Below are 25,811 nucleotides of genomic sequence, written 5' to 3'. Positions count from 1 at the left end.
GCCCATCTCGGGTACTGGTGCCCAGGGCACGGGTGGCTGTGGGGACTGATGAGGGGACGTGTGACCCTGCTGCCAGCCCATGCTGTGGCCCTGCAGCTTTTTTGTGTGGGGCAAGGAGGCAGCAGAGCCCACGTCCCTCCTGCAGCTTCACCTTTCTAAAGGCTTACGGGAAGAAAATCAGTTTAAAAGCCGGCTCTGCAAATCCTGCCAGTGTCACACGGGCAGGAGCTGTGCTCTGCTGAGCAGCTCCTCCAGGTCTGTGTCTCTCAGCCTCCCACCTAATCCAGTTAACACACCTCTTCAATCGGCTTACGGCATGTAAGAAACCCCAAATCTCCAAGGGAGGCAGAGGGGAGTGGGGCGCTGGAGCTGTGTGCTCTGTCAGGTCCATTCCTTGCTGGGGCAGCAGCACCGGGTCTGGCTCCCCTCCTTTGTGGGATCCTTCTTGCCATATGGGTGACGTACGTACATGCTCGCCAGGGGTTTGCCCCATTTTCCGAAGGCTCCCCCACTGCTGAGAAGACCTTTTCCTCTGTGAAGAAATTGCTAAAGTGATTGCACAAACACACAGGGAGTCAGATGGAGATGAAAAGGTGCTTGGCTCCACTCGTGTCCCTCTGGGTGGGCAGGAGCCATGGCCTGAGCCCAAGGGGCAGCATGTCCTTTGCTGCCAGCCTCTCACGCTGCTCATGCCCCTTTGCCATGGCAGAGCAGCAGATCCCTGTGCTGTGAGCAGTCTGACGGGCTCAGCGTGAGGCATCGGAGCGAAGACGGATGCGTTTCGGCAGCAAGGTCATTGCAGGGTGTGTGCCGACGGCAGATGGCTGGAGGGTACCAGGTGCCCGTGTGCCCAGGAGCCTCTTGGCTGCACTGGTGTCTGGTCATGGCCAGGACAGGACGGGCACAGCTCCGGGGTTTGCTGCTGGAGGGATGTAGCTGCTGCAAGGTGCTCCCATGTCCTCTGAACTTGGGCGGTGCAGCCGCGCGCCAGCCTGCTGACGGCTTGGAGCTGCGGTCCCCCTTGCGTGCAGCAAAGGTGGTTTTATTCCTGTGGTCTCGGCGTGACTGGGGCCGAGCAAGGAAGGCTCTCCAGGCTGTTCTGCCTCGGTTAAAAACCCCTTAGCTCTGCTCTGCAGTTTCTTTGCAAGAAGCAGCTCCTTTTTGCTGTGGCTCCCAACTGCAGCCCCCATCATCTCCCTGCCATTGGGGCTAGGCTTGGACTGTGGTGCTGTGAGAGGGACTGAGCTGAAGCCCCTCCGCCCTGTCTCAGACCATTGGGGAGGCAGGGCTGCCTTTGCCAAGCAGGAAAATCACAGCCAGTGCAGGATTTTCCAAGCTGCAGAGGGCTGTAATTAGCAGCCCCAGCATGGAGAAGCAGCAGCCGCAGGGTGTTGTTTGCAGGTCTCCCTCTGTCCCAGCTCGCGTTTGCTGCCTGGGAACCCTGTGGGACTGGGGAACTGCTACAGCTTGGATGGGGCTGGAGGGGAGGTCTGGGGTTGGGGTACTGCTGCAGCCTGGCTGGTTTCCCAGGGATGGATTGGAACCGTGGCCGGGATGGATGGTGATGTGCATGGGATAGGAGCTGCCCTGGGGTGGCATTACCTGGGATGTGAGTAGGTCCTCATCGTCATCCTGGGGTTGCACCTGCGCTTGGGAAAGGGTGTGTAGTGAGAAGGTGCTGTGCGGATGGGGAGAAGGGAAACCTGGTGGGACAGGGATGGGGGGCCAGGCTGGGGGACCATGCTGTGGGGACCAGAGGGACGATGCTCTCCGGCACGCCACACTGAGTGAAGCACCATGAGCTTGCAGGTCCAGGAGCATCCCTCTTGGCTAACCTGCCCTGAGAAGCTGTGCTGTGGCCATGCTGCCTTCCCATGCCCCCAGCCCCAGCAGGATTTCCTATGGTTGCTCTCACAGCCTCATGCCGCTGGTGAGCACCGAACCTTTGGCTCGGGCTTCACCCTCTAAATAATGCAGGAGGGCGAATGCCATCCACAGGGGCTGTAGATAAACGCAGTAAATGGCTGAGAAATGGAGCGTGTCTTTTGGGAGCCGTCTCTGCCGTCGGAGTGCTGAGCCCCTCTTCCTCCCTCTCGGCCAAGGTGGTGCAGCTGGGCGGGCACAGGTACAGGCGTGGGCAGGGAGGAGGAGATGGAGCAGAGCTGCCAAGTCCACCAGAGCATTGGAAATTGCATTTCACGGCCGGGCGGACTGGGATACTAACCCCAGCACTGCGTGCCGGGTGCTCAGAGAGGAGATACGATTTGATTAAGAAGGCCGCTATTAATTTATGGCAAGTACACTCATGATAGCAGAGAGGTTGCTTTTAATTAATAGCCAGAAGGAGAGTTTTAAAGCTCTTGGTCTCAGTGGGGGAAGAAGGGGAGGGAGGGGAAAAGCAGGGAAGGAAGAAAAAAAAGTAAGTTGTGAGGATTAATGGACACATCTGCAATTATAAGTCTTTTTCTTAGTAAAAAGGAAAAAAATGCATTAAAAGATACAACATGGGTGGGGGTGTGTGTGGTGGCTTGGTTGATCTGTGGTCCTGAGATAGGATTGTGCCGGGTGCCTTTGGCACCGCTCTGTGTGCCAGTGGGGACCAAGGCCACCCCATGACACCCATTGCCACCAGCCCAGCCTGGGGAGGGCAAGGGGTGGCTGGGGTGTCCCCCATGTCTGACCCCGTGCTCCCAGGCCAGCCCTTTCCACTGCGGTCAAGAGTAAGGGCTGATGCTGGGATGGATATTGGCTTTGATGGGCTGGGGAGGATGGATCTGTCCAGCCCCATGTGAGCCCCGGTGAGGCTGCGGCTGGAGCCCCATGGCTGCCCCCTTCCCCATGGCACTGGGGGAGGTGGGGATGGCTGTGCCCCTGGGGCCACCCATTCCTGGTGCAAGTGGGAAGGGACCCAACTGGGTCCCTGCTCTGCTGCTTGTAGGTGTGCCGCTTCGGGGCGTGCGGAGGGAGCCCCCCGCCTTGGGCACAGGGCAGGGGTCCCCGGCAGAGCGGGGCTGGTGCTACATGAAGGGTGTCTTCACCCATTGCATCTGGCATGGCAGCACTGCCTTTCATCTCCCGTTGGAGCAAGCCGAGCCGAATGCCGTGCAGTGCCGGCTGTGCCGTGCCTCCCTCCCGCCACGCATGGCTCCTCCCGCGGGGCCACGCTTCGCCGGGGGCGTTCGCGTGAGCCAGGCAGATTAGAGAGGAGCGAAGGCGCTTTGGCATGGTGCCCCGGCACGCTGCCGCAGGGCACCAAAACCCTTTGCTGGGGGGTTTTGCTGGCAACCTGCATTTGCTGGGTGGTGAGATGAAAGCTGGGCTTTGCTGAGAGCCCTGTGCCAGGAGGGCGTCACGGCACAGCCACGCTCGGGGCTCCAGTGTCCCTGCGGGTACGCGGTGCTGCATGAGTGCAGGATGCGAGCTGCGATCCCTGCTCCCACCAGTGTTTCTCCATTGTCATGCAGCTGGTTTGGTGCTTCCCCCCTGCCCCTTCCCCAAATTTGAATCTTACATTGATTCATTGTGGGGAGAGACGATGAACGGAAGGGGGTGTGTCATGCTGGAGTGGGGCATGGCTCCAGCGCTGGCCCTGCTGTGTCAGATGAGGCTGGCGTGGCTGGGGGCTGCCAGCAGAGCAGATGGGTGCTGGTGAGCAGGGCCCACGCGTGTGGTGACTTTGTGGGGTCTGTGCTTGGGGGCTAGCAGCTTAGGTTGCTTCGTGCCCGCTCAGGTGGTGCGGAGAGGGCGAGTGGGGCTCAGCGAGGATGCCCATGCCATCTCAACCCCGTGCTTGTCTTCATCCTTGGCACCTCCTAGAGACCTGGGTCCCGCCTGGACACCTGGGTCCCTGCTTGGCAGCACGTTGTGCTCCACGACTCCCCAGGTGCCGGGAGCATTCAGCATTTCAATTCTGTGTTTGCTTTTTATTAAGGGGATGAAGCCTCATCTCAGGAATACTAATGGCTCCGGCAGTGGTGGAGAGTGCTGCTAATCCCCCAGCACCTGCTGGCCACCCGCCCTGCGTGGCCCCCGCCGCCGCCCCGGGAGGGGACCACGGTGGGGACACCGAGGGGCACCGGGGGCCGTGCTGGGGTGTTGCAGTGGCTCCCATCCCCGCGGTGGGGCCATGCCCTCGGTGACCATAGGGCTGTGTGCTATTTAATTAGCCTGGTGACTTTACCAACAGCCACTGAAAAATTGATGCCTCCCAACCGCAGGCTGGCATCCGACAAGCAGAAAAATGTAACTTGGCCAAGGGACGGCTTTTCAGGTGGAGGCATGGCCCTGGGCCTTTGCCTGTCCCCCGCCAGGTCCCTGGGCATGGGGCCACCCAGCCAGGGTGGCCACAGAGGGGACAGGTTTGTCCCCCGGGACAGTGTGCCTTGGCCAGGATGAGTCCCCTGGAGCGATCTCTCATTTCACCTAGCTGGGACTGTGCCCCCCCCAGGGTGCTTGGGGATGTTGTGGTCCTCTGGGGGCCATGGGGTGCCCCGGTGGTGTTAACCCCTTCCCTGCCATGCCAGCGCAGGCCCCACCTCCCCCTAGTCCCCAGATGCAGAGTGGCTGCTGCGGTGCCGGGGAACTGCTGCGAATATGTTACACAAATGAATAATAAAAACAAAGGAAAATTATCCTCTTTATTGAAACTCATTTTATGAATAAAACAATTATTCTGGTAATTGAAAAAATGTGTCGTTAAATTAAATGCAGTGGTTCCTATTAAAATTTTAGTGGATTTCTTCTCCTCTGTTTCTTTTCCCCCCCTTTTTTCTTCCCTCCCTCCCTCCCTGCTCCGCTGGCGGCTAAAGGCTGGTAATTATAGCGGAGGGTTTCGCTTTCTCTTTATTGTTTTTTAATCTCTCCGTGCTGCGGAGCACCAGCGATAGTCTGATGCAGAAGAGATTTAGCTACCTCTCTGTGTGCTGGGGGGGGGCACTGGGGGCCAGAGCGGGAGCGTGGGGCTGCTCAGTGGCAGTACCAGGCGGCCGTGCCAGTGCCCCTGGCAGGCTGCCATCCTGCTTTCTGGGCAATGATGCCCAGGGAGGAATGGGGGAGCCCTGCAAAGCATGGGAGAGTGGGGACAAGGCTCTGTCCCCCCCACCACGGTTGAGGAGGAGTGCAGACAGCGGAGCAGTCCCTTCCCAGGGCTGCCCCTTTGCACTGGCCACATCCTGGCTGGACCAAAGAGGGGCTGGTGGGAAGGGAGGGAGGTGATTGTGTTATTTACTCGGAGGCAGGTGTTGGTGCAGAGTGGCCGAGGCGATGGGCACAGCGCTGGCTACTGGTACCTGGTGTTGGTTGGGCTCCACTGGGTGCTTGGAGCCCACCGGGGCAGGCGGGCTGGATTCGGGGCATCCCATCACCGCTGGTGGGCACTGGTTTGGTTGAGGCTGCCCGGCTCATCCTCTGCTGTTTCTCACCCTGATTCATGTCAATTAGCAGGAATGGGTGCTGGGCTGATCAGCTTCCGATCAGTGAGCTGAGGAGGGGAGAAGCTGTCACCCCCTGTCCCTGAGGGTCAGCAGGGTGATGACCCTGTGCTGAATGAGGGGTGAACCTAGGTGTGGTGGGTGGCCACGGTCCCTCTGCGCTGTCACTGTGCTGTTGCTTGTGTGAGGCACCCACAGCAAAGGTGGGAGAAGGCCCCAGGTGTCCATGAGCTGCTGGTCCTTTGCGGGTGGCTGGGGGCAGGCAATAGTGGGGCAGAGCTGTGGGGACCCCACGGCCCCATTCCCATCTCCTCTCTGCTTGTTGGGGTTTGCTGAACGCGGGGCAGGGGGAGTGTCGCACCCTCCTCCCCCAGCAGCTGCACGGAGAGCCCTGCCCTTGGCAAGCATTCCGGGATTCCTCCAGGCTTAAAACTCCCTGTCCTTTCCCATCAAGAGGGATTTGAAGCCGGGGAGAGGGGGGCTTAGTTCGCAGCTCACCCATTATGCCCAGGAATTAGGATCCATTACTGCTTTTTCGGTGAGACTGGGGCCCCCTGCCCTACATCTGTACCCCCTCCCTGGCACTAATGCACTGGGCTCAGACCCAGCTCCCGGCAGCCCTTATGTAAATAAAGTGCAGGGGCAAAGATTTTGATCCCATTAGGCAGGATTAGTGCCTTGCAAGGCCCTGGCATTAAAATGTCATCGGTGGTGGAGGGAGAGAGCTGGGGTCATTCCTGTCCCCCTTCCCTGTTGCCAGCGCTTGGCATCCTGTTTATCCCATCCATCACCGCCGGCAGCTCAGCTGGAGCCGCTCAGCCCAGAGGTAGCACCCCCTGCCCTGCTCCCTGGTGGGGCTGAGCCCCGGGGTCACTGGTGCTGCAGGGGCTGGCGCAGGCAGGACGGGGACAGCACGCTTTGACGGCACCTTTCTGCTGGCATAGCTGGCGCGGTGCGGCACGGCACCCGGCTGGTGGCCCCGGGGAGCTCAGCACTGGCCCGTGCTGCCGGCAAACGTGCAGATGTTCCCAGGGACGCCTCTCGCTGCCGCCTGTGTTTGGAAAGTGATGAATTTCTGCACCAACTAATTAGTCTCTAATTAGCAAGTGGAGTGTAAACAGTCACAACAGATGGGGGAGAGGCAGAATTAGCAGTAATGACCCTTCGTTTGGGGGGGACGTGCCTGTCATGCACCGGGAAACCTGCTGCTGGATCCAGGTCCAGGGGAATTGCAGCCTCCATCCGTGTCGGCTCTGCAGTGGGCAGTGAGGTGGTGGGCACCCCTGTGCACCCTGAATTTGGTGGTATCATGGCCTGTCCAGCTCCAGGGACAGAGGGAGAGAGGAGTTCCCCCTGGCCTGCTGGGAGCAGAGCTGAGATGCCACGTGCTGCTGGTATGTCAGGGAGGAGAAGGAAACCGAGGCAGGGAGGGCTGCAGGAGGGGTTGGGGTGTGAGGGGCTGCAGTGCTGCTCAGCATCGGGGCCCCCCACCCTTCTCCCCTCCAAGCCGCGACACATTGTGCTGGAGGTGGGAGCCAGCACGGGTGGCCACCAGGGAGCTGGTGGGCAGGTGAACACTGGGAACAGCCTGTCTTGTTCCTGGAGGCCTCTTTGGAGATGTTGGCACTAAACCAGATGTGTTCCCCATCCCGGGTTCCTCCTCTCCTCCTGCCACCCCTGGCCCCGGCGCTGGGCTGGGGTCCCTGGTGGGGCATGGGGCTCCTGGGTGGCCGCCCTTGCCAGGCACTGGCCAGTGGGAGGATGATGAAGATTTCACACACTGCTGCCCCAGGGAAGTGTGGCCAGAGCTCAGCGACACCTCTGTCCCCTGCAAGGGACACCCGGTGCATGTGGGACCCCCAGCCCCGCTGTCCCCTGTCTGTGGCTGGGGGGGTTTTAGCTCTCCTAGGGGACCAGAGGACCTGGTGGGGAGGATGGGGGAGCTGCTCAGTCCAAGGCGGCTGCCATGACCTTCGTGGGTGGATAATGATCGCACGATCAATAGTGGAATTAGAAGCCGCCTCTCCTCTGTGCCGTTTTTCACCCCTTAATGCAGAACAGATGGCTCGGGCGCTTCAAAGCAAGATGAGCCTTAGCTGCTTAAAATCAAATTAGGATGTATGCAAACAGCATGCGGGCCCACGGGAAGGTGCGCCAGGAGCACCCTGCCTCCCAAATGCCTCCCAAACACCTCCCAAATGCTGGGTGCTGGGCTCATGGGGGGTGCACTGAACACGCCAGGTCTCAGTCCCGCTGTGCCACCAGAGTGCTCAGCCAGGCCCTGGTAGCACAGCCCTGGGGTCCCATGGTTTCTGGTGCAGCCTGTGCATGCGTGACCACCGCCAGTGCCTGGGGATCAGCCTGTTTTGCCATGGGTCCTCGCTGCAGTGGTACATCGGCTGCATCTAGCCCAGCCGGACCCCCAGGCTAGCCCATGGCTCATTTACTGGTTTCATGCAGGACATGTTTGGCCCTAGAGTGGGTGTCTGGCTGTGCCATGGCCCCAGCCAGGGGCTGCAGTAATCCCACAAGTCTCCAGCCCGATGTGGGAGAAGCCCCGGCATTGCAGATCAAGCTCCTGCCACGCCGTGGTGGGGACATGTGTGCACGCGCGGGCAGAGGTGGCACATGCCATGCACAGGCACAGATCCTGCACCTGGATGTTCCCACGAGCCCATCTTGGTCAGCCCCAGCAGCACGTGTGCCCACAGCATGCCTTACTCCTTGGGCATCCCAAAAGCCGCAGCTTGGCCACTGCAGGGCTGCTATGAGCTCTCCGGACCAGGGAACCATGCGGCGACAGGTCAGGCTCACAGCCAGCTGCCCTTGGTGCCAAACCCCACAGCCGGGGCACCCCTCTGCCCCTGTGGCATCTGGCGTTTGCTGCGGAGCTGGGCTGCTGCAGGGTTCGGCCCCAGTGCCCCACACCTGCTTTGCGGGGTGCCCTGATGCCCCCGGATCCAGCGTGGACCTGGGGCAGGGGCACCGGGATAAGGGCTGCCCGTGCCAGCCAGCACCGCTGAAGGTCAGAGAGGAGGATTAAATTAAGGAGCTGCAAGCTGCTCCTTCCCTGCCTAATGACTTGCCTGGCATTTAACACTACCGTGCCCACCCTGGGGACACGCAGGACAGGGCAGCCACATGTAAATCGGATGGGCATTTGCACATGGGTTCAACAAGTGGGCACCCCAGGGTGTGCAGGGGCTGGGCCCGGCCAGCAAGGAGAGGAGAGGGACCCCCACTGCAGGTCTGGCAGTGTCTGGGTGCCTCGGAGCTCCTACAAACTTGTGATGTCCCTCCAGGGCAGTGGGGCACCAGAGCAGGCTGATCCCATGGGCACGGGCACTGCTTTGGTGTCGGCTCCTGGTGTGGAGAGCTGTGGCAGGAATTCAGCTTGTGCACACGAGAAAGCAAAGCCCTACCCCAAAGAAAAAACCCAAAGCCATGATTGAAAGCGCACTTGAAAGCTGCTGGGGAATATGAATGTGTCTTTGAAGTAAAAGGGCTTCCATTTGTTAAGCAGAAAATGGAGCTGTGTGTTTCGATTTATAGTTTTACTTAGCAAATAAAACAGGAGAGGAGTAAGTGTTTATGTCTTGCTCTGCTCTCAGCCCCTCCGCCCCCTTCACCCCCCGAGTTAAAAGCTCACTGCTTCTGAAACGCTACAAAGGCAGCCAGGAATAAAGCAAAGCCAGCAGCTTAGATAAACCCTAGATGGGCTAAGCTGTTGTCGATAGGTTTGTGAAATGGCTCGGGGAGGAAAAAGCCAGTGGTGGGGTCTGGGGGCCCTGGCTGGGACAGGTGTGTGGAGGTGGCCACCAGCATCCCCTTGCCCATGTGCTGCTGAGTTACAGTCCTGCCCATGATGAAGTGGTTCTGATGCAGCGGGGCTGGCAGGGTATGGAGCTGGCAGGCTATGGGGCCGGTGTGGGGCAGCTAATGGTTCTCACCCGCGTCCCTTCTCTCTCTGCAGACGATGTCTCCCCGTACTTTAAGACAGAGCCGGTGCGGAGCCAGGTCCACCTGGAGGGGAACCGCCTGGTCCTGACGTGCATGGCGGAGGGCAGCTGGCCCCTCGAGTTCAAGTGGCTGCACAACAGCCAGGAGCTGACCAAGTTCTCCTTGGAGTACCGGTAAGTCCCTGCTGCCCTGTTGGCCGCCGAGCATCGGGGGCGAATCCTGCCTGGCACACCAGTCCCTGCCAGCAGGTGCTGCGGCACAGCAGGCATCGCTGGTCCCCTGCGAGGGGATGCAGTCCCGGGGAGGCGGGCGGTGCGGAGGCAGTGGTCAGCATGCCGGGAACTGCCGCCTCTGTTTGGAGAGCAAACGGTGGATTTAAGCAGGTCAACACTGGGGAGGATGCGTTTGCACAGAGTGGGATTAACACCGGCCCGCAGATCATGGCCAGCTCGTGGCTCCCGGAGGACAGCCCGACTGGTGGAAGGAGCAAGAAAGGGCAGCAGGAGAGATCATGCCGGGTTTGGGCATCCAGCCCCGTGTGCCAACTAATCCTGCCACAGAGCAGCCGGCCCCACGTCACTGCCCGCTTGGAGCTCGCCTTTAAATCAAGCTGGGCACCTCTTGCCATCTCTTCTGTCTGCGTGTGTCATCCTCTCTGTTTTAATCAATAATTCAGCCCGAGACAAGCCATTCCCCGTTTAAAGGCATTGAATCCAAAGGCTTTGTGTTGCTGTAGCAACGTGGGGCTGCTTGGGGATGCCAGGAGCACAGACACAGTGGCGGGGTGACGTCCCCTCCCCAGCACCCTGTGCTGTGCTGGGTCCCCTCCTCAGCACGGTGCCATGCTGGGTGCTGGAGCAGTGGCCATCCTTGGGGACCCTGGGGACTGTCCCCCACTAAGCCGTGGTGGCTGCAGCTCTGTGATGCCCCAGGCTCGGTGCTGGGTGTTCGCACCAGTGCCGGGTGCCTGGTGGAACAAGTCCTCTTCCCTAGCCCTGGTGTCAAAGCTCCGAGACCTGTTGAGCCCCATGATTCCCACATCTCACGCCTGTCAGAAGTCACGTTGGCTGCAGTGGGAGCAATGCAAAATGTCAAGCCTTAAATGGGATTGTGGGGACAGCGGGATGGGGAGATGCAGAGCCTGTGCAGGGGCTCCTCCAGGGCACTTGCACAGTGCTGGGGCAAAGCCACCCACCCATCCCAGGCAGGAGAAAGGCATCAGGACCCCAACCCTAGCCTCTGACCTATCCTTGGAGTGGGTTGGAGCACCTGGGGGCACCTCCAAACTCAGAATGGGGACTCCTGGCTTCCTTTTCTGGGTCTGCTCCTGAGTTTGCTCCGTGCCTCAGTTTACCCTTCTGTAGGAAAGGGGCCAGTGCTCATGTCTCTGCTCTGGGATGCCTGGTCACTCTGGCTGCCCCGTGTCACTGCATCAAGGTGACACCCTTTCCCCGGAGCCCCCAGCCTCCAGCTCCAGCATCCAGCCAGAAAGGATTAAGGAAGGAAGCAAGAAAGTAAACAAACACGTGGGGAAAACCCAAACAAACCCAGCCGCAGCTAATGAAGCAAACAGCCTCTATGCAAATCGCTGCCTGGCTTTAACCCATCCTCTCCGCAGCAAGGATGCAACCTGCCGGCATCAGCTTCATTCTGCCCAGCATGTGCTGCCTGTCCCTGGGTCTCTGCGGGGATTTAATGTGCTGAGATGAGAGTTTGGACGTCTTGCCTGGAATTGAGGGCTGCTGGTGAGGAAGGCGAAGTACCAAAATTAGTTATGATGGGCAGAAATTGAATTTTAATAGAGATGTTGGTGGCACGGAGCCAGCCTGCTCAGGCAGTGGGAAGGTAGTAATTAAAAGTTAACGAGTTTAGAAACAGAGTAATCCTTGGAGAGGGGAGGGCTAGTGCAGATGGCTGGGGAGGCTCAGGGATACTCCTGTCCGTGCAGGGGCCAGGGATGGCTGTGGGTGCATGAGCAGCATGGGTGAGGGTTGCAGGGTGCAGCCAGTCCCCCTGAGCTCAGGGCTGGCATGTGTTTCACCGGTGTGTCCCCACTCTGGGGGCAGGAGGAACCTGCCCCGGGGCCTGGCCGTGCCTGTGACAGGGTGTGCTGTGCTTTGCAGCAGGACCATGTGCTGCCGGGGGGGGCTGTGCCTGTGGAGCTGGCTGGGCTTTGTGGCAGCACCATGATTCCTGGCCAGGATGGTGTGTCACCGAGCATTTTGTCCTTGGCATCCTCACTGCTCCTCCCCAAACCCTCTCCTGCAGCAGGGCATCCCAGCAGCACTGCCAGCTCCTTTTGCCCTTGTGTGTTTTACCCATTTTTCTGTGGACTGGGGCTCGTGCCCCCTCATCCCTGCGCTCCCCATGAGCTGCTCTGGTTCATCCTCATCTGTTGGTCAGCCGAGCTAACGCCACATTATAAGGGAAGGAGCTGCTCTCCCAGTTTGGCAGGGTGTTTCCATGGCAACCGCCCTTTCCTTCCCGCAGCGATTCAGCCGCCAGCTTGCCACCCCAGCGACTTGTTGGCATGTGGTGAATGGCAGGTAGGGAACGGGTTCGGCAGGTCCCTGGCAGGAGCAGCTTGGGCCAAGGCAGTGCCTCTGTGTGCAGGTGGAGCCAACCCCTCAGGAGCATCCCTAGAGACGGCGGCGGGATCGGGGACCAGCTTGGCTCCATGTGCACATGGAGCTATCTTCTCTCAGGAGCATCCCTGGGGATCAAGTGTGATCAGGGACCAGAGATTGGGGACCAGCCTGGCTCTGCGTATGCGTGGAGCCATCCCCCCTTGGAAGCATCCCTGGGGACTGCAGGGGACTGGGGACCAGCCTGGCTCTGTGTGTGCACATAGACCCGTCCCCACTCCAAGAGCATCCCTGGGGACCACAGGGAATCAGGGACCAGCCCACCTTCACCCACTTGCTACCTCCATTGCCTGCTGCTGGCATGGGGTGCATGGAGACAGCTCTCACAGCTCCCTGGGGACCCCACAGCAAAACCCCGTCCCCTCCAATGCCCCTTATGACCTTCATTAAGGTGATGGCAGGACGGGTGGTGGAGGCTTGCCGACATGCTCCGCTCCCATGCCCTGGCATGCCAGCACTGTGCTCTCCAGGGCCAGCTCTGTTTTTTCGTGCATAATCTCGCTGGTGCCGGGCTCTTCTGCAAGCTCTCCAGAGCCTGACTTCTTCTCGTACGAGGAATCATAACATGCAAATGAGGCAGCTTGATGTCTTTAATGAAATCCTCGGAAGGAAAGCGCTTCTCTGGTGAATTGAGGATATTTATTTCTCATACAAGAAATTTAACATGCAGATTAGTTGGGTCTGGTAATTTATCACAAGAGATTGTCCTATTAAGGGTTGCATCAAGTCCTGCTGCCTTCAGAAATTACCTTACACATGGATTACCTCTGGACAGACTCTCATCTGTAGAGATGCATCTTCTATCTACTACCTCAGCCCTCTTTCCTCTCCCCATGTCCCTCCACAGCTGGTGTAGGAGCCCAGCAGCTACTACAGGATCCCCTGCCTCTTCCCAAGAGTGCAGATCCCTTTTGCCAGGAGCTCAGAGCCCGGGAAAGTGTAATTACATCTCTGACACTTGCTGGCTTCGCTGCCGTAGTGCTTGCCACAGCAAAACTGCATTGGCACGACTGATCCTCCTGGCCCTGCCCGGGGTTTCTTGGGCAAGCTGCAGCCCCAAGACCCTGCAAGCCCCCGGGTTGGTTTCCAGCGCGTGGTGTCCCTATCTGCTCCCATGCATGGGGAGGGCTGGCCAGAGCTGCCCTGCGTGAGCTCTCTGAGGAGGGGCAGATTTGGAGCTGTTTCAACCCCCCCCTTACTGGACTGGGATGTTTTGGGGTGTGTCCCCCAGGGATGTAGGGAACATGGCATTCTGCACATGTGGAACCCCACCAAGCCTTCATGGCCTTTTGAGGACTCCGGATGTTTGATACCTATACTTTGTTCCCAAACTACGTAAAACATGCAGCCAGGACCCTCTCAAACACACAGACGTGTGGGCAAATGGGGTGGTTCATCCCCAGCTCCCTGCTGGGGCCCCAGCCGGTGATGCTGCTCGCTGGGAGTACATCCCTGCTCTGGCTGGACCAGCTCCTTGCCAGCCCAGGTGTGAAGCACAGCCTTTTCCCCTGGGGAGCTAATTGCCATTCAATAATGTAATTAATGGAAGCTGATGAAATTCACAGGAGTTGCAGCCTGGCTAAGTGGAAGCCCAGCAGTGAGCTCCTGGTGCCTGTGGCTCCAGCCTGGCCGGTTTCATGTTGGATATAGCCATGTGGCAGCATGGGTTGCTCCTGGTAAAGTCCCTGGGAACACCGGTGCTGAGCGGGTAATGGGCAGCATGGGGTGGGCTTTGCTGGTGATGCTTGTGCTGTGAAGCCTCCTGCCTTTCGCCGTGCGTTGTTTGGCTTTGAGGGGGACGTGGGGAGGTTGCATGAGCAAGTGGCAGCTATTGCCGGGCACAGGGCGGCACTGGCAGCCGTGTGAACATTGGGGCTGGCAGGAGGCGCATGGGGGGAAAGCGATGGAGTCCTTGGTGGGACCTTACGTGGGCTCAGGCAGTCACGGGAAGGAGACTGGTGAAGGGCTCTCAGACCCAAGGATGCCACCCGAGCTGGGTGGTGGTAGCTGCCGGAGCCCTCCAGGTGCTGCAACACGGATTGAGATTTGTGCACTCACTCCCCTCTCTGCTCCACAGGAAGGCAGCAGATTAATATGTGGGCATTAATTATTAAATGGGCCAATTGAGGTGGCAATTTACAGGGCTGCTGGTGCCTGCGAAATTCCCCTGACCAAAGGAAAACACTTCTGGCAAGGGGAGAAGTGATGGCTCCGGCCACGTGTGTCAAAACAGAGCCCTTTCCAATCAGGAGCTAACTGAGATCCAATAATACAATTAACAGGGGCTGATGAAATACCAGGGGGGTTATTTAAGAACATGTTGAGCGGAAGCCCAGTGCAAGGGCTGGGCGCGGACGGAGGTGCTGGGACATGTGGCTCAGATGCTGGGAGTCGTTAAACCTTTGCTAAGTGTGTTTTAATGCTCACTTGACATTTCATTATCACACAGTAACTATTCAAATACATGTCCCCTCTAGAATTAATTAGTCGTTATACAGGGTATTAATCAAAGGGGACTGTGCCAATGTGCTTATATCCAAACTCCAATCCAGCTGTTGCTGTTACTGGGTGGCATTGGAAGAACTGCACAGATTTCTGCACTCTTTTGGCTTTCAATTTGATGGATCAAATCCTTAGGCTGATGCTTTTCCCGGCCCCTCTCCACCCCCTCAATCTAATAATAATTCGGCAGCGTCAGCCCCACGCTTCTCGGCAACCCTACAATAATAGAGCTGCGAGCATCAGCCAAGGCTGGGGCATCGCTCTGCCGGAGCGCAGGGGCCTCGTGGCGCCGTGAGCAACCCTACGATAACAGGGCAGCATGTGCAGCCCGGCGTGCCCGAGTGTATCGGTGCCACTGGTGCCTCGCCAGGGTTGCACAGCGAGGAGGGTTATGGCTGATAGTGGTGCTGTGCCCTGCCCTACCTCGCTGCTGTGGAGCTGCTGGGTAGATGGATGGGGAGGTCGTCGTTCCCAACACGCAGCCCATCCATCTGTCAGATCGATCTGCTGCCAAAGCCTTCTGCTGGCCGGCTGCTTCTGCAAACCCGCTGGTCCCCTGGCATGGAGCCTCTGGCTCCGGAGCCCCCTCCTGACCCTGGGGCCAAGCGTGGCACAACTGCTTCCTGACCGAGCCTGGAGACTGCCACTGTTTTCCATCAATGCATTTTTTTGGCAGCGTGGGTCACTCCTCCTCTCTCCTCACTTCGGAAGTGCTTTTCCCCACAGACATTGTCCTGTCAACCTCCGTCTTTAAAAGGAAACCAAACAAGCCCCTGAAATAGCGGAGTCAGCAGCAAGGGCTGCACCGGGAGCACGGCCAGCCCTCCATCCTGGCTCGAGCAGCACAAAACGTGCCTCTGGGCTGGTGGATGGGCAAAGCGACCCAGTTGGGGCAGTGCCCGTGGGCACTGGGCAGCAGGATCGGCCCAAGCGGAGGAGCCTGGAGCTCCTGGCCATGGAGAAGCGGCCGTGGCTCGTGGCTGCTACTGCTTGCTCAAACTGGGGAGGGGGGGCTGCATGGGGTGCTGGGGCTGCAGGTTTCACGTCTCCTCCTGCCCACAGCACATCCCCCTGCGAGGGGGTGAAATCGGTTACTGTCCCCTTACAGCCAGGCATGATGGAGAAGGAAATCACATCAGAGCGATCTTGGCTAAAAGCCTTCGTGGAAGCGAGCAGCAGAGAGGAAAGTCTCTGCTCGTATCTGGTTAATGACTGCGGGCCAGGCTGCGCCCGGTAATTGATTTCCTTTCTCTGAGCTATTTTCAGCCGCTTAGGTGTGTGAAAAAGCTTGGCTCCTTAACAGCTCCTCCAGCTCTGGGGGTGTGGGGCCAGGCCCCATTAATTGGGGCTGCAGGGGTGTCCCCATTGCGGGGGCGGGGGGGAGGTGATGGCTCCCCATGCCCACGGAGGTGTCCCAGCTGCTGGCTCCCGGCGCGTGGGGACAGGGCGCTGCAGTGGGGCTGTGCATCAGCGGGTGTTTCGTGCGTGGGTGCATGTGAGCCCCAAGGGTGGGGGCGGTTTGGGTCCCCCAGGGCAGCTCACGGGGTGCGCTGGGGGCTTTGCACTGGCCCCTTTCCGGGATGGGTTTGGAGGGGATATGGCAGCGAGGACGTGGTAAGGGGGTGCACAGGACATCCGTGCAGGGACCACTTGTGCCCCTCCACTGCTGAGCAGGCAGGTGAGCGTCAGCGAGTGTCTGTCTGTCTGTCCATCAGTGTGCATGTGTGTGTTTAGGAGTCATGGTGTGTGCGTGTGATTTGTTAATGAGGACACCACAAGGAGAGCGAGACCATTACTCCTGGTGTCCACATCAGTTCCTGACAGCTCCGTGGTATTGAAATATCTTATTTAAAGCCTCTGGGGATCATTTTTAAATATCAGCCATGACACTCAAGGACTCATTCCCAAAGGGCATCCTCCCTTCTCCCGTGGGGATGGGTGACCCCCAGCATGCCACGTGGGTGGGTGGGTGTCAGCAGGTTTGATGTCAGCCCTGCTGTGCCCATCCCAGCTCGGTGATGCCACCGGGTGAGGTGGGTGCCCCATGTCCCAGGCACCATCTCCCACACTGGGGGGGGTGGGCACAGGGGCCTGCCACACTTTCTGGCAGAGGGGATGTGCTCCTCGTGTCTTATTGAAGTTTAATTTACACTCAGTTATCAAAAGAACAAACAAAGCTCTGCCGAAACAGCCTGCGGCATGTTTTAATGCAAGATTAGGTTTTGGGGCAAGGAGGGTTGAGCTTGCTTATTTGTTTCCTTACTGCTTTATCTTGGAGCACTCCCCATCGGGGAAGGCGATGCTGTGGTGCCTGCCCGTCCCGCCCAGGGTCACCAGCCTGCGAGGCCAGTGTGGGGGGCTCTAGCCCATTTTGGGGGGTGGTGGAGCAGGAGTGCCTGCATCCTTCCTGGGTGCGGGGACTGCTCCGGGAGGTCTGATGGCAGGGAGGTCTGGCTTGGGACCATGGCAATGCTTGGGGGCTGTGGGCGAGTGGAGACATGGTTATTTCCTTTATCTGCTTATCAGCTGCTGGCGCTGGTGGCTGATAAGAGCAAGCGCTGGGGATGATAAGGTGGCTCAGCCCTGGCTAATCAGAGCGGTGCTGGGCTCAGCTGCATGTGGGGAGTGACACCGGAGTGTGTCACTCCGGAGCGACACCAGCAGACCCTGGTGTGCCCCCGCCACGCACCGTTGGGGCGCAGGAGTCAGGACAGCGGGTGCCAGGTCCCCAGCAGCCACCTCTGCTTTTGACAGCTCAGAGCCACTTGCCCAGCGCCTCTTCCACCAGTGAGTCACCCTCCACCTCGTGCCATATGTGTGGTGTCGTGAAAGCACCTCCTGTGTGTGTGGCTGCGAGTCCCTCTGCAGCAGCAAGGGACACTGTGTTGTCTCCTCAGCATGCACATATGTGCACGCACAGACATGCTTGCACAGACATGCTTGTACACCCACCTCCAGCAGCTGCTTCTTGGGGAAGGAGCTGGCACCTGGCGCAGGGGTTGCTGCCCAACAGTAAATGGGGGGCTTGTGTAGGACCTGCAGCCTCTCCCGGGGGCTGTGACTGTCACTTGGCTGTCCCCTGCACTGCTGAGGTGGCTCCTCTCTCCCGCAGGTACATGATCACATCGCTGGACCGCACACATGCCGGCTTCTACCGCTGCATCGTCCGCAACCGGATGGGAGCCCTGCTGCAGCGCCAGACCGAGGTGCAGGTGGCCTGTAAGTGACAGCCCTGCTCGGTGGCAGACTGCCCGGGGACACCCAGCTCCCTGGTGCTGCAGGATGGCTCAGGCGTTGGTGCAGCCCATGGCCAGCACACGAGTCTGGAGCATCCCTGGGGTGATGCTGGCAGGGATGGAGCTGTTGCTGCCTCTGCTACTCCCACTGCCCAGTGGGGCTGTGGTGGTCAGGGGTGCAGGGGGGCACCCCACAGTCAGGGCAGAGCAAGGGGTGCAGGCAGAAAGCAGCGGGGCAGGGAACCTCGGAGCACCCTGTCTGGCCAGGCGGCTCTGGCTCGCTGGAGGGGTGAAATGCTTTGCAGTGTGAAAGCAGCCCCGCTCCTCCCCGGCTGCTCGGAGTGCTGAAAGCAAACACTGTTTATAATTGTTACTGAAAGCAAACAGGAGCGCACAGGGCCGGGCAGCCGCATCCCTCAGCACGGGAGCAGGGGCAGCCGGGCTGGCAGCTCAGTCCCCGGTGCCACTGCTGTGGCTTGGCATGGATCCTGCAAACGAGCGGACCCGAGCAGCATGGGCCAGACCGCAGGGGTCTGCGCTGGGGCGGGGGGTCATGCAGAGGGACTACAGGGGTTTAAGCAGGACAGGAGGGTTCTGGGACCTGGAATGCTGACTCTGTGCCGCAGGGAACTTGCCCCTCTCTGTTACCCCTCCCCTCTGGGATGCCCCCAGTCCCGTCCCCTTAAGCCCCTTCCTGAGGAGCAATGACAAATCAGGAAGCTAATGAGAAATTAATAAGGCAGCTGTGCTAACAACTAATGATAATGGCAAAGTCGTTAAAAAAAGATTCTTTACATGTTTTTAATTACAGCAATTAAGGGAAGTCAATAAAAATCCCCTGCCCCCCTCCTCCATGCATCCTGGTTCACTCTGCTTTCCTCGACTGCTGTGTGCTTCCAGCCTGAAAGCGGCTGGGCAGGACAGAGGTAGCGGGTGCCCCAACCTTGCCCACGGAGCCAAGGTCATGCTGGCATGCTCCCAGCGCTGGGACATGGGTTGGGGCAGGGAGAGGTGCTGGGGAGCACCAGGGCTGAGCCCTCCTTGCTTGCAGCTGCACCCCATCCTTGCTGGGGGGGGGCATGGGCAGGGGTCCCCAGTCTGGCGTGCGAGTTACGGGGCTGTGCAGCTCCGGGTATTGCAGGGATGAATCCTGGCACAAGTGCAGCCCTGGGCATGCAGGAGCAGCCCGTGGGGTCTGAGCTACCCCACCACTATCCCACTCCCTGCGCCAGCCAAGCTGCCCCAGCCAAGGAGGGGAGCAGAGAGCAGACCCCAGGGCAGCCTCTCTGCATACCTTGGGGGAGCCCATCCCTGTAGCTTCCAGCCTGCTTCCCAGCTGAACCCGGGACTGGATCCTGCTTGGTCCTGGACACAATGTCATCCCTTCCCCAGCCCCTGATAACAGTTCTCCCACACATTTTGCAGACATGGGGAGCTTTGAGGACAGCGAGACACAGCAGAGCGTGTCCCACGGGGAGGCGGCTGTCATCCGTGCGCCCCGCATCGCCAGTTTCCCCCAGCCCCAGGTCACCTGGTTTCGCGACGGCCGGAAGATTTCCCCCAGCAGCCGCATGTGAGTACCCCCAGCATCTGGAGGGGCTACATTTCCCTTGGCTTCCATTGTCCTTGCAATAAGGATGTTTAACAGGCATCTTGAGTGCACCGTGCTAAAACCTGAATGCAGGCTTGCGAACTAACGCCTCTGTTTGTCACTGGGGAAATGAATTTTAAAAAACCTGAAAATAAGAGGGAGGAAGGTGGGCAAAAGGGGTGCAGCACGTGCTGGGGCAGCAGCCGATATGACGGAGCCAGGCACAGCACACGCGCGTGTGCCAAGCGTCCCCGTGGGGCTGCGGCAGGCCCCGGTGCTGCTGGAGCAGTGAGCCCAGTGCTGGCAGCCGCAGCATGCGGGAATTGAATTTGTAACCCACATTATGCAGGAATTGAACTGGTCTCCTTTCTATTTGCAAAGCAGGATTGAGGAGATAAAACTGCTTTATCTCATATTTAATGGTAAAAATATATTCCCCAAACCATTTTGCGTTACCAGCAGATTAGATAGTTCCATAGAAAAAAAAATCCTATTAATCTGCACCATCCGACGTGCTCTGCTTGGCATGGAGGGTGTGGGGCTTGGTCCCGGCACTTTCCTGGCTCTTGCCTGGGGTCAGTGGCTGAGGTGAGCCCCTGTCCAGGGGCCAGTGCCTGGGGCAGGTGGGAGGAAGGCTGGGGATTGTGCCCGTCCCATGTGGGTGCCCCAGGGCTGGTATGGGTGCTGGGTGGGGGAACAAGGGTCCCATCTTGCTGCATCAGCGTCCCCATTGGGTTTGCATCCCTATCGCACGCTGCCTGCTCGTCCCCGCAGAGCCATCACGCTGGAGAACACCCTTGTCATCCTCTCCACGGTGGCTCCGGACGCAGGACGTTACTATGTGCAGGCAGTGAACGACAAGAACGGGGACAACAAGACGAGCCAGCCCATCACGCTGACAGTGGCCAGTGAGTGCGGGGGGCATCACCTCCCCAGCCCTGCTCCCCCTGTGCCGCCTGGCTCACCCCCAAGTTTAATTTGCAGTAAATCTCTTTGGAGGCTCCGGCTTCTGCTGACTTAACAGTTCAGCCGCCTCAAATTTATTTAGGCACTTTGGGCTGTGCTGCAGGCGCTAATTGTATCACAGGCAGAGCCTCCCCCTCCATCCTCGCTGCTGGGGCTGGAACCGGCCATGCCCCGGGACTGGGCTGTGGGATGGGATGGTGCAGTGTAGCCCCAGTGGGAGCAGCTTTGCTGCTGGACACCTTGCCCTGCTCCTGCCCATGTTCTCCTTGCAGTCCATGCTGCTCCGGATCAGGCCCTGCCTGGAGGAGACCCCTGTGGCCCCATCCCTCCAGTCCCCTTGGACCCTGCAGGACCTGGCCGAGGGTCCCCCGGTCCCCATTCAGGTGGTGGCAGCCCAGCCCAGGGAAAATTCCCCAAAGTGGCATCAGTCCTCCTGGTACTCTCATCCCACCTCACCTCCTGCTGCTCCGTGGTTGGGTTTATCCCTTTCTGCAGAGGGCTCTGCCTGTCCCCCTTCCCCTCCTGCCCCATTAATCTGTTTTTCTGTACCTTGGCATCCTGGTACACAATAAACAACCTGGAGCCCATGTTTATGGATTCAGCTATATCAGCAGCTTTCAAGCCGATCGCATTTTTACAGCACCTACATGAGGGTTTTTTATTGCTGCAATCATTTTGCTTTATATACTCCCCTTCTCCCTCCTCCCTGCCAGCCGGTGCTGCCTCACAGGCTGGGGGCCAGGCTGGTGCCGTGGGGTCCCACGAGCTTCTGTGGGAGAAGAGGGCTTAGGGAGTGCTGTGAAGGCACCCTGATGCCAAGGTGATGGGCTGGATGTGCCCATCCCTCCCATGGGAGAGCAGAGCCCATCCACTGTTGTCTCCTCCAAGCCACGCAGCGTGGGCACACTGGGTGTGCCAGTAGCCTCACAGGGGGCCGGGGCACCCTGAGGTGAGCAGGGAACAGGGGGTGCTGATGGCTGTCTCTCTGGCCTCCTTCTCCCCAGACGTGGGTGGCCCGGCTGATCCCATCGCACCCACCATCATTGTCCCACCCAGGAACACCAGCGTGGTGGCCGGGACCTCGGAGGTGACCATGGAGTGCGTGGCCAATGCCAGGCGAGTAGTGGCAGGGCAGGCGGGACAGGGATGGAGCGTCTCCCCATTGGCATTGCCTGGCCCCAGGGCTGGGTGCCCCTGGCTCCCCCCAGGTCCCTTCTTACCAGGGCTCCCGAGTCCTGCGGGACAGAGGGAGGTGGGGATTTGGCAGGGTCCAGGGGGGCTGGCTCTTGACATGCTCCTGGCCCCCCCCCCAGGCCACTGATCAAGCTGCACATCATCTGGAAGAAGGACGGGGTGCCCCTCTCCAGCGGCATCAGTGACTACAGCCGCCGGCTCACCATCCTCAACCCCGCGCTGAGTGACAGCGGCTACTACGAGTGCGAGGCCGTGCTCCGCAGCAGCAGCGTCCCCGCTGTGGCCGAGGGTGCCTACCTCTCCGTTCTGGGTAAGGCCCTGGCTGCAGGCAGCCCAAACCATGTGTGCAATGAGCTGGGGCAGCCTCAGCCCTGGGGCTGAGATAGGAAAGTGACAGGTGGGAGTCACTGGGGGTGGTTTGGTGTGGGTCTGGAGGACCCCAGCTCTAACGCCCATCACTGGGCTTCCCTTTGCAGAGCCGCCGCAGTTCGTCAAGGAGCCAGAGAGGCACATCACGGCCGAGATGGAGAAGGTGGTGGCCATCCCCTGCCAAGCCAAAGGTGAGGCTCTCCCCAGCCTCCCTCCCCATGCCACCACAGCCGCATGCCTGACATGGCCCTGGCCCTTGCAGGCGTGCCCCCCCCCGAAATGGCGTGGTACAAGGATGCTGCCCTCATCCGCCTGGAGAAGCTGTCCCGCTTCCAGCTCCTGGCAGACGGCAGCCTGCAGATCAGCGGGCTGGTCCCCGATGACACCGGCATGTTCCAGTGCTTTGCCCGCAACGCGGCTGGCGAGGTGCAGACCACCACGTACCTGGCCGTGACCAGTAGGTGCCAGCCACCCCCACCCTGGAGCCTGGGGTGCCCTGCCTGGGCAGTGGGTGGGATGTGCCTGGGATCATCCTCCAGCAGGGCTCCGCAGGGGGGTCAGGGACCCCAGGAAACCCTCCCATGAGGATGGGACTTCCCCCCAGTGCAGGCAGCTCCAGTCTGGGCACGGGGGAGGGCTTCAGGGGTGGCTGTGCATCTCTCTGCCCCACAGGCATCGCCCCCAACATCACCAGGGGTCCCCAGGACAGCACAGTGATTGATGGCATGTCCGTAATCCTCAACTGCGAGACCTCAGGGGCTCCACGGCCAGCCATCACGTGGCAGAAAGGTAAAGGAGCTGGGGGCACTGGGGTGCGGGAAAGCCTGCCCTGGGAGCCCTGCCTCTGTCCTGCCTGTCCCTGCCTGCCTGTACGGCCCCAGGGCATCCTCTTCGAGCTCTGTGGCCACTAGACTTGGCAGATGGCTGGGGCACTGGGGGCTTATGGGGATCCAACGTGTCACCCAGGGGAGCGGATCCTGGCCAGCGGCTCGGTGCAGCTCCCACGCTTCACCCTGCTGGAGTCGGGCAGCCTGCTCGTCAGCCCTGCCCACCTTGCGGATGCTGGCACCTACGTTTGCCTGGCCACCAACTCCCGTGGCGTGGACGAAGCCTCTGCTGACCTGGTTGTCTGGGGTAAGGCACCCACCAGCACAGCCAGGCCCTGCCTGCTGCCCTGCCTGTGTGCACAGTGTAGGGTAGACACTGCCCAGCTCCATGGGCCGCTGGACACTGCCTCCTGCCATGCATGGTGTGGGATGGAGCTCTCTAGGGATGCCAAGGATGGGCACTGGCATGTGGCTGATCTGTTTGGATGGGTGCAAACTTGGGCTGTCCCCTGCCGATGCCACCCTCGCAGCCCTCCAGGCAGTGCCGGTGGCTCATCCTGTCCCCCCACAGCAAGGACACGCATCACCGACCCGCCACAGGAGCAGAGCGTCATCAAGGGGACCAAGGCCATCATGAGCTGTGGGGTCACCCATGACCCTAGCGTGGATGTCAGGTACGTGCGATGGTGCTTGGCGGGGCTGGGGGGTCTGGGCACCCCCAGCCTGCCTGCCTGCCTGGGGAGGGAGCAGGCAGGTGGTGGGTGCCTCCATCCCCAGCCCTGCGCTGGTGGTCCTGCAGTGCCACCTGGTGCCCTGTGCACGGGGAGCCCGGCACACTGGTGGGACCCCTGGTCCCCCCGTCCTTGTGAGGGGCTGCGGGGTGCCAGGACTCCTCGGTCCCCCCCGACACAGGTACATCTGGGAAAAGGACGGAGCGCCACTGAGCCCAGAGAGCGGCCCGCGGGTGCGCCTGGATGAGATGGGCACCCTCCACATCTCCCAGACCTGGTCGGGTGACATCGGCACCTACACTTGCAAGGTGGTCTCGGCCGGGGGCAACGACTCACGCAGCGCCTACCTCCGCGTCCGGTGAGACCCACCTCGCCCCGGCTGGCACCCCGTGCCCCAGGCTGCACCCGCTCCCTAACCACCCCCTCCCTAACCCCTCCCCGTCCAGGCAGCTCCCCCATGCCCCCGAGAGCCCTGTAGCCGCCCTCAGCCCCCTGGAGAAACGGGCCATCAACCTCACCTGGGCCAAGCCCTTTGACGGCAACAGCCCCCTGCTTCGCTACGTCGTGGAGGTCTCTGAGAACAGTAAGGGGCTGCTCCCACCTCCCCGGCACCGCTGGCCCCGGCTAGGCTGGCACTGGGCAAAATCTGGTGTCCGGCATCACCCTGGGGTGGTGGGAAGGTGGGTGAGAGGGAGGGAAAGGGAATGTTGTGGGGAGCTTGGGGACCATGGGACTCATTAGCCAGCCTGCCACTGGGCAGAGGACCCTGGTGTCCTGCAGGTTGGGTCCACCACCCTGCTGCCCCCTTCTCCCCTCGCAGACGCACCCTGGACCATGCTGCTGGCCAGCGTGGACCCCGAGTCGACATCGGTGGTGGTGCGGGGCTTGGTCCCCGCTCGCTCCTACCAGTTCCGCCTCTGTGCCGTGAACGACGTGGGCAGGGGGCAATTCAGCAAGGACACGGAGAGGTGAGCTGCGGCCAGGGGTCTGGCGGGGGCCAGTGGTCCTGGGTGCTCACCCCCGCCTTGTCCCTTACAGGGTGTCCCTGCCCGAGGAGCCCCCCTCTGCACCCCCTCAGAACGTCATCGCCAGCGGCCGCACCAACCAGTCCATCATGATCCAGTGGCAGCCTCCCCCTGAGAGCCACCAGAACGGCATCCTCAAGGGCTACATCATCCGGTAAGTGCCAGCAGGGGAGCATGGGTGCCCTGTCCCTGGCATCCCAGGGCACTGGTGGGGACACCGGCAGCTCTGACAGCCCCTGGCCCCCAGGTACTGTCTGGCTGGGCTGCCGGTGGGCTACCAGTTCAAGAACATCACCAACGCTGATGTCAACAACCTGTTGCTGGAGGACCTCATCATCTGGACCAACTACGAGATTGAGGTGGCGGCATACAACAGCGCCGGCCTGGGGGTGTACAGCATGAAGGTGACCGAGTGGACCCTGCAGGGAGGTAGGCAGGGATGGGGGGGCAGGCAGGGACTGTGCCATGGGGTGTTGGGGGTGGGTGGCAGATTTTGGGGTCCCAGGGGGACTGGGACGTGCTGGGAAGGGGTGACCAGGGGCTCAAGAGCCAGGGCAGGGCTGGCCCAGCCAGGGGCATCTTGGGCTACCTGCCTGGGTTCCTCCCTGTGCTCCCGGGGGGCTGGCACCTGGCCGATGGAGGGGACCTTGCAGAGCCAGAGCTGCTGCAAGCCATCCCTTCATCCCGGCAGTCCCCACGGTGCCCCCCGGGAACGTGCACGCTGAGGCCACCAACTCCACCACTATTCGCTTCACCTGGAATCCCCCCAGCCCCCAGTTCATCAATGGCATCAACCAGGGGTACAAGGTGAGGGGTGATTCCCGCGGGTCTCCCCAAAAACAGGGCAGACGGGGGGAGGGGGAAACCTTCACAAACTGGCTTGACGACTCCTTGCTGAAACCCCAGATTTTACTTCATTCCTGCCTGACTGTTAAAATAATATTTACTGAGATTTAACACTTGCATGGGCTTGGAGTCTCCCATGCTCTGTAATTAATTCCAAATTGCAATTAATTCAAATTTACATTAATTAAATTGAATTAAAACATTGAACTTGTTTCTTAATCCACTCAAAAGAAGTTCTGGAATTTAATTGCCACTGAATGAGATAACCAGAGCAAGTAGGATATTTAACGTTCTCATTAAATGCCACTTAGTATTTTTGATTAGTATTTTTAGGGTCTAATTAGTATTTAATTAAGTTGCTATAGGCTATCTTGCACAATACCAATTAAATGCCCAAACATCCCTCCGAAACACAAGTGAGCAAGCGATTACACGCCTTTATCAATGGGAGTTAATCACAAAGCGTGTGCTCCGTGTCTGCTCGTATGGG

The 25,811-nt window shown here is 59.9% G+C and overlaps 1 protein-coding gene across 2 annotated transcripts in view; it reads left to right on the top strand.

The window, feature by feature from the left end:
- Positions 1-25,811, top strand: part of SDK2 (sidekick cell adhesion molecule 2) — a 51,102-nt gene that overhangs the window by 11,840 nt on the left and 13,451 nt on the right. For both annotated transcript variants that reach the window (XM_064467022.1, XM_064467021.1), the window contains exons 2-18: positions 9,403-9,562; positions 17,649-17,755; positions 19,198-19,345; positions 20,138-20,271; positions 21,334-21,445; positions 21,643-21,833; positions 22,000-22,083; positions 22,155-22,349; positions 22,565-22,681; positions 22,859-23,026; positions 23,291-23,393; positions 23,632-23,808; positions 23,897-24,033; positions 24,271-24,418; positions 24,489-24,629; positions 24,723-24,904; positions 25,167-25,282. In XM_064467022.1, coding sequence (XP_064323092.1) covers positions 9,403-9,562; positions 17,649-17,755; positions 19,198-19,345; positions 20,138-20,271; positions 21,334-21,445; positions 21,643-21,833; positions 22,000-22,083; positions 22,155-22,349; positions 22,565-22,681; positions 22,859-23,026; positions 23,291-23,393; positions 23,632-23,808; positions 23,897-24,033; positions 24,271-24,418; positions 24,489-24,629; positions 24,723-24,904; positions 25,167-25,282 — 2,420 coding nt within the window. The remainder of the gene's footprint in view (positions 1-9,402; positions 9,563-17,648; positions 17,756-19,197; positions 19,346-20,137; positions 20,272-21,333; positions 21,446-21,642; positions 21,834-21,999; positions 22,084-22,154; positions 22,350-22,564; positions 22,682-22,858; positions 23,027-23,290; positions 23,394-23,631; positions 23,809-23,896; positions 24,034-24,270; positions 24,419-24,488; positions 24,630-24,722; positions 24,905-25,166; positions 25,283-25,811) is intronic.

This window comes from Phalacrocorax carbo, chromosome 16, assembly GCF_963921805.1.
Source record: "Phalacrocorax carbo chromosome 16, bPhaCar2.1, whole genome shotgun sequence".
NCBI classification, from domain to species: domain Eukaryota; kingdom Metazoa; phylum Chordata; class Aves; order Suliformes; family Phalacrocoracidae; genus Phalacrocorax; species Phalacrocorax carbo.
Note: the sequence above shows the minus strand (reverse complement) of the source record. Positions and strands in the feature narration are given on the sequence as shown.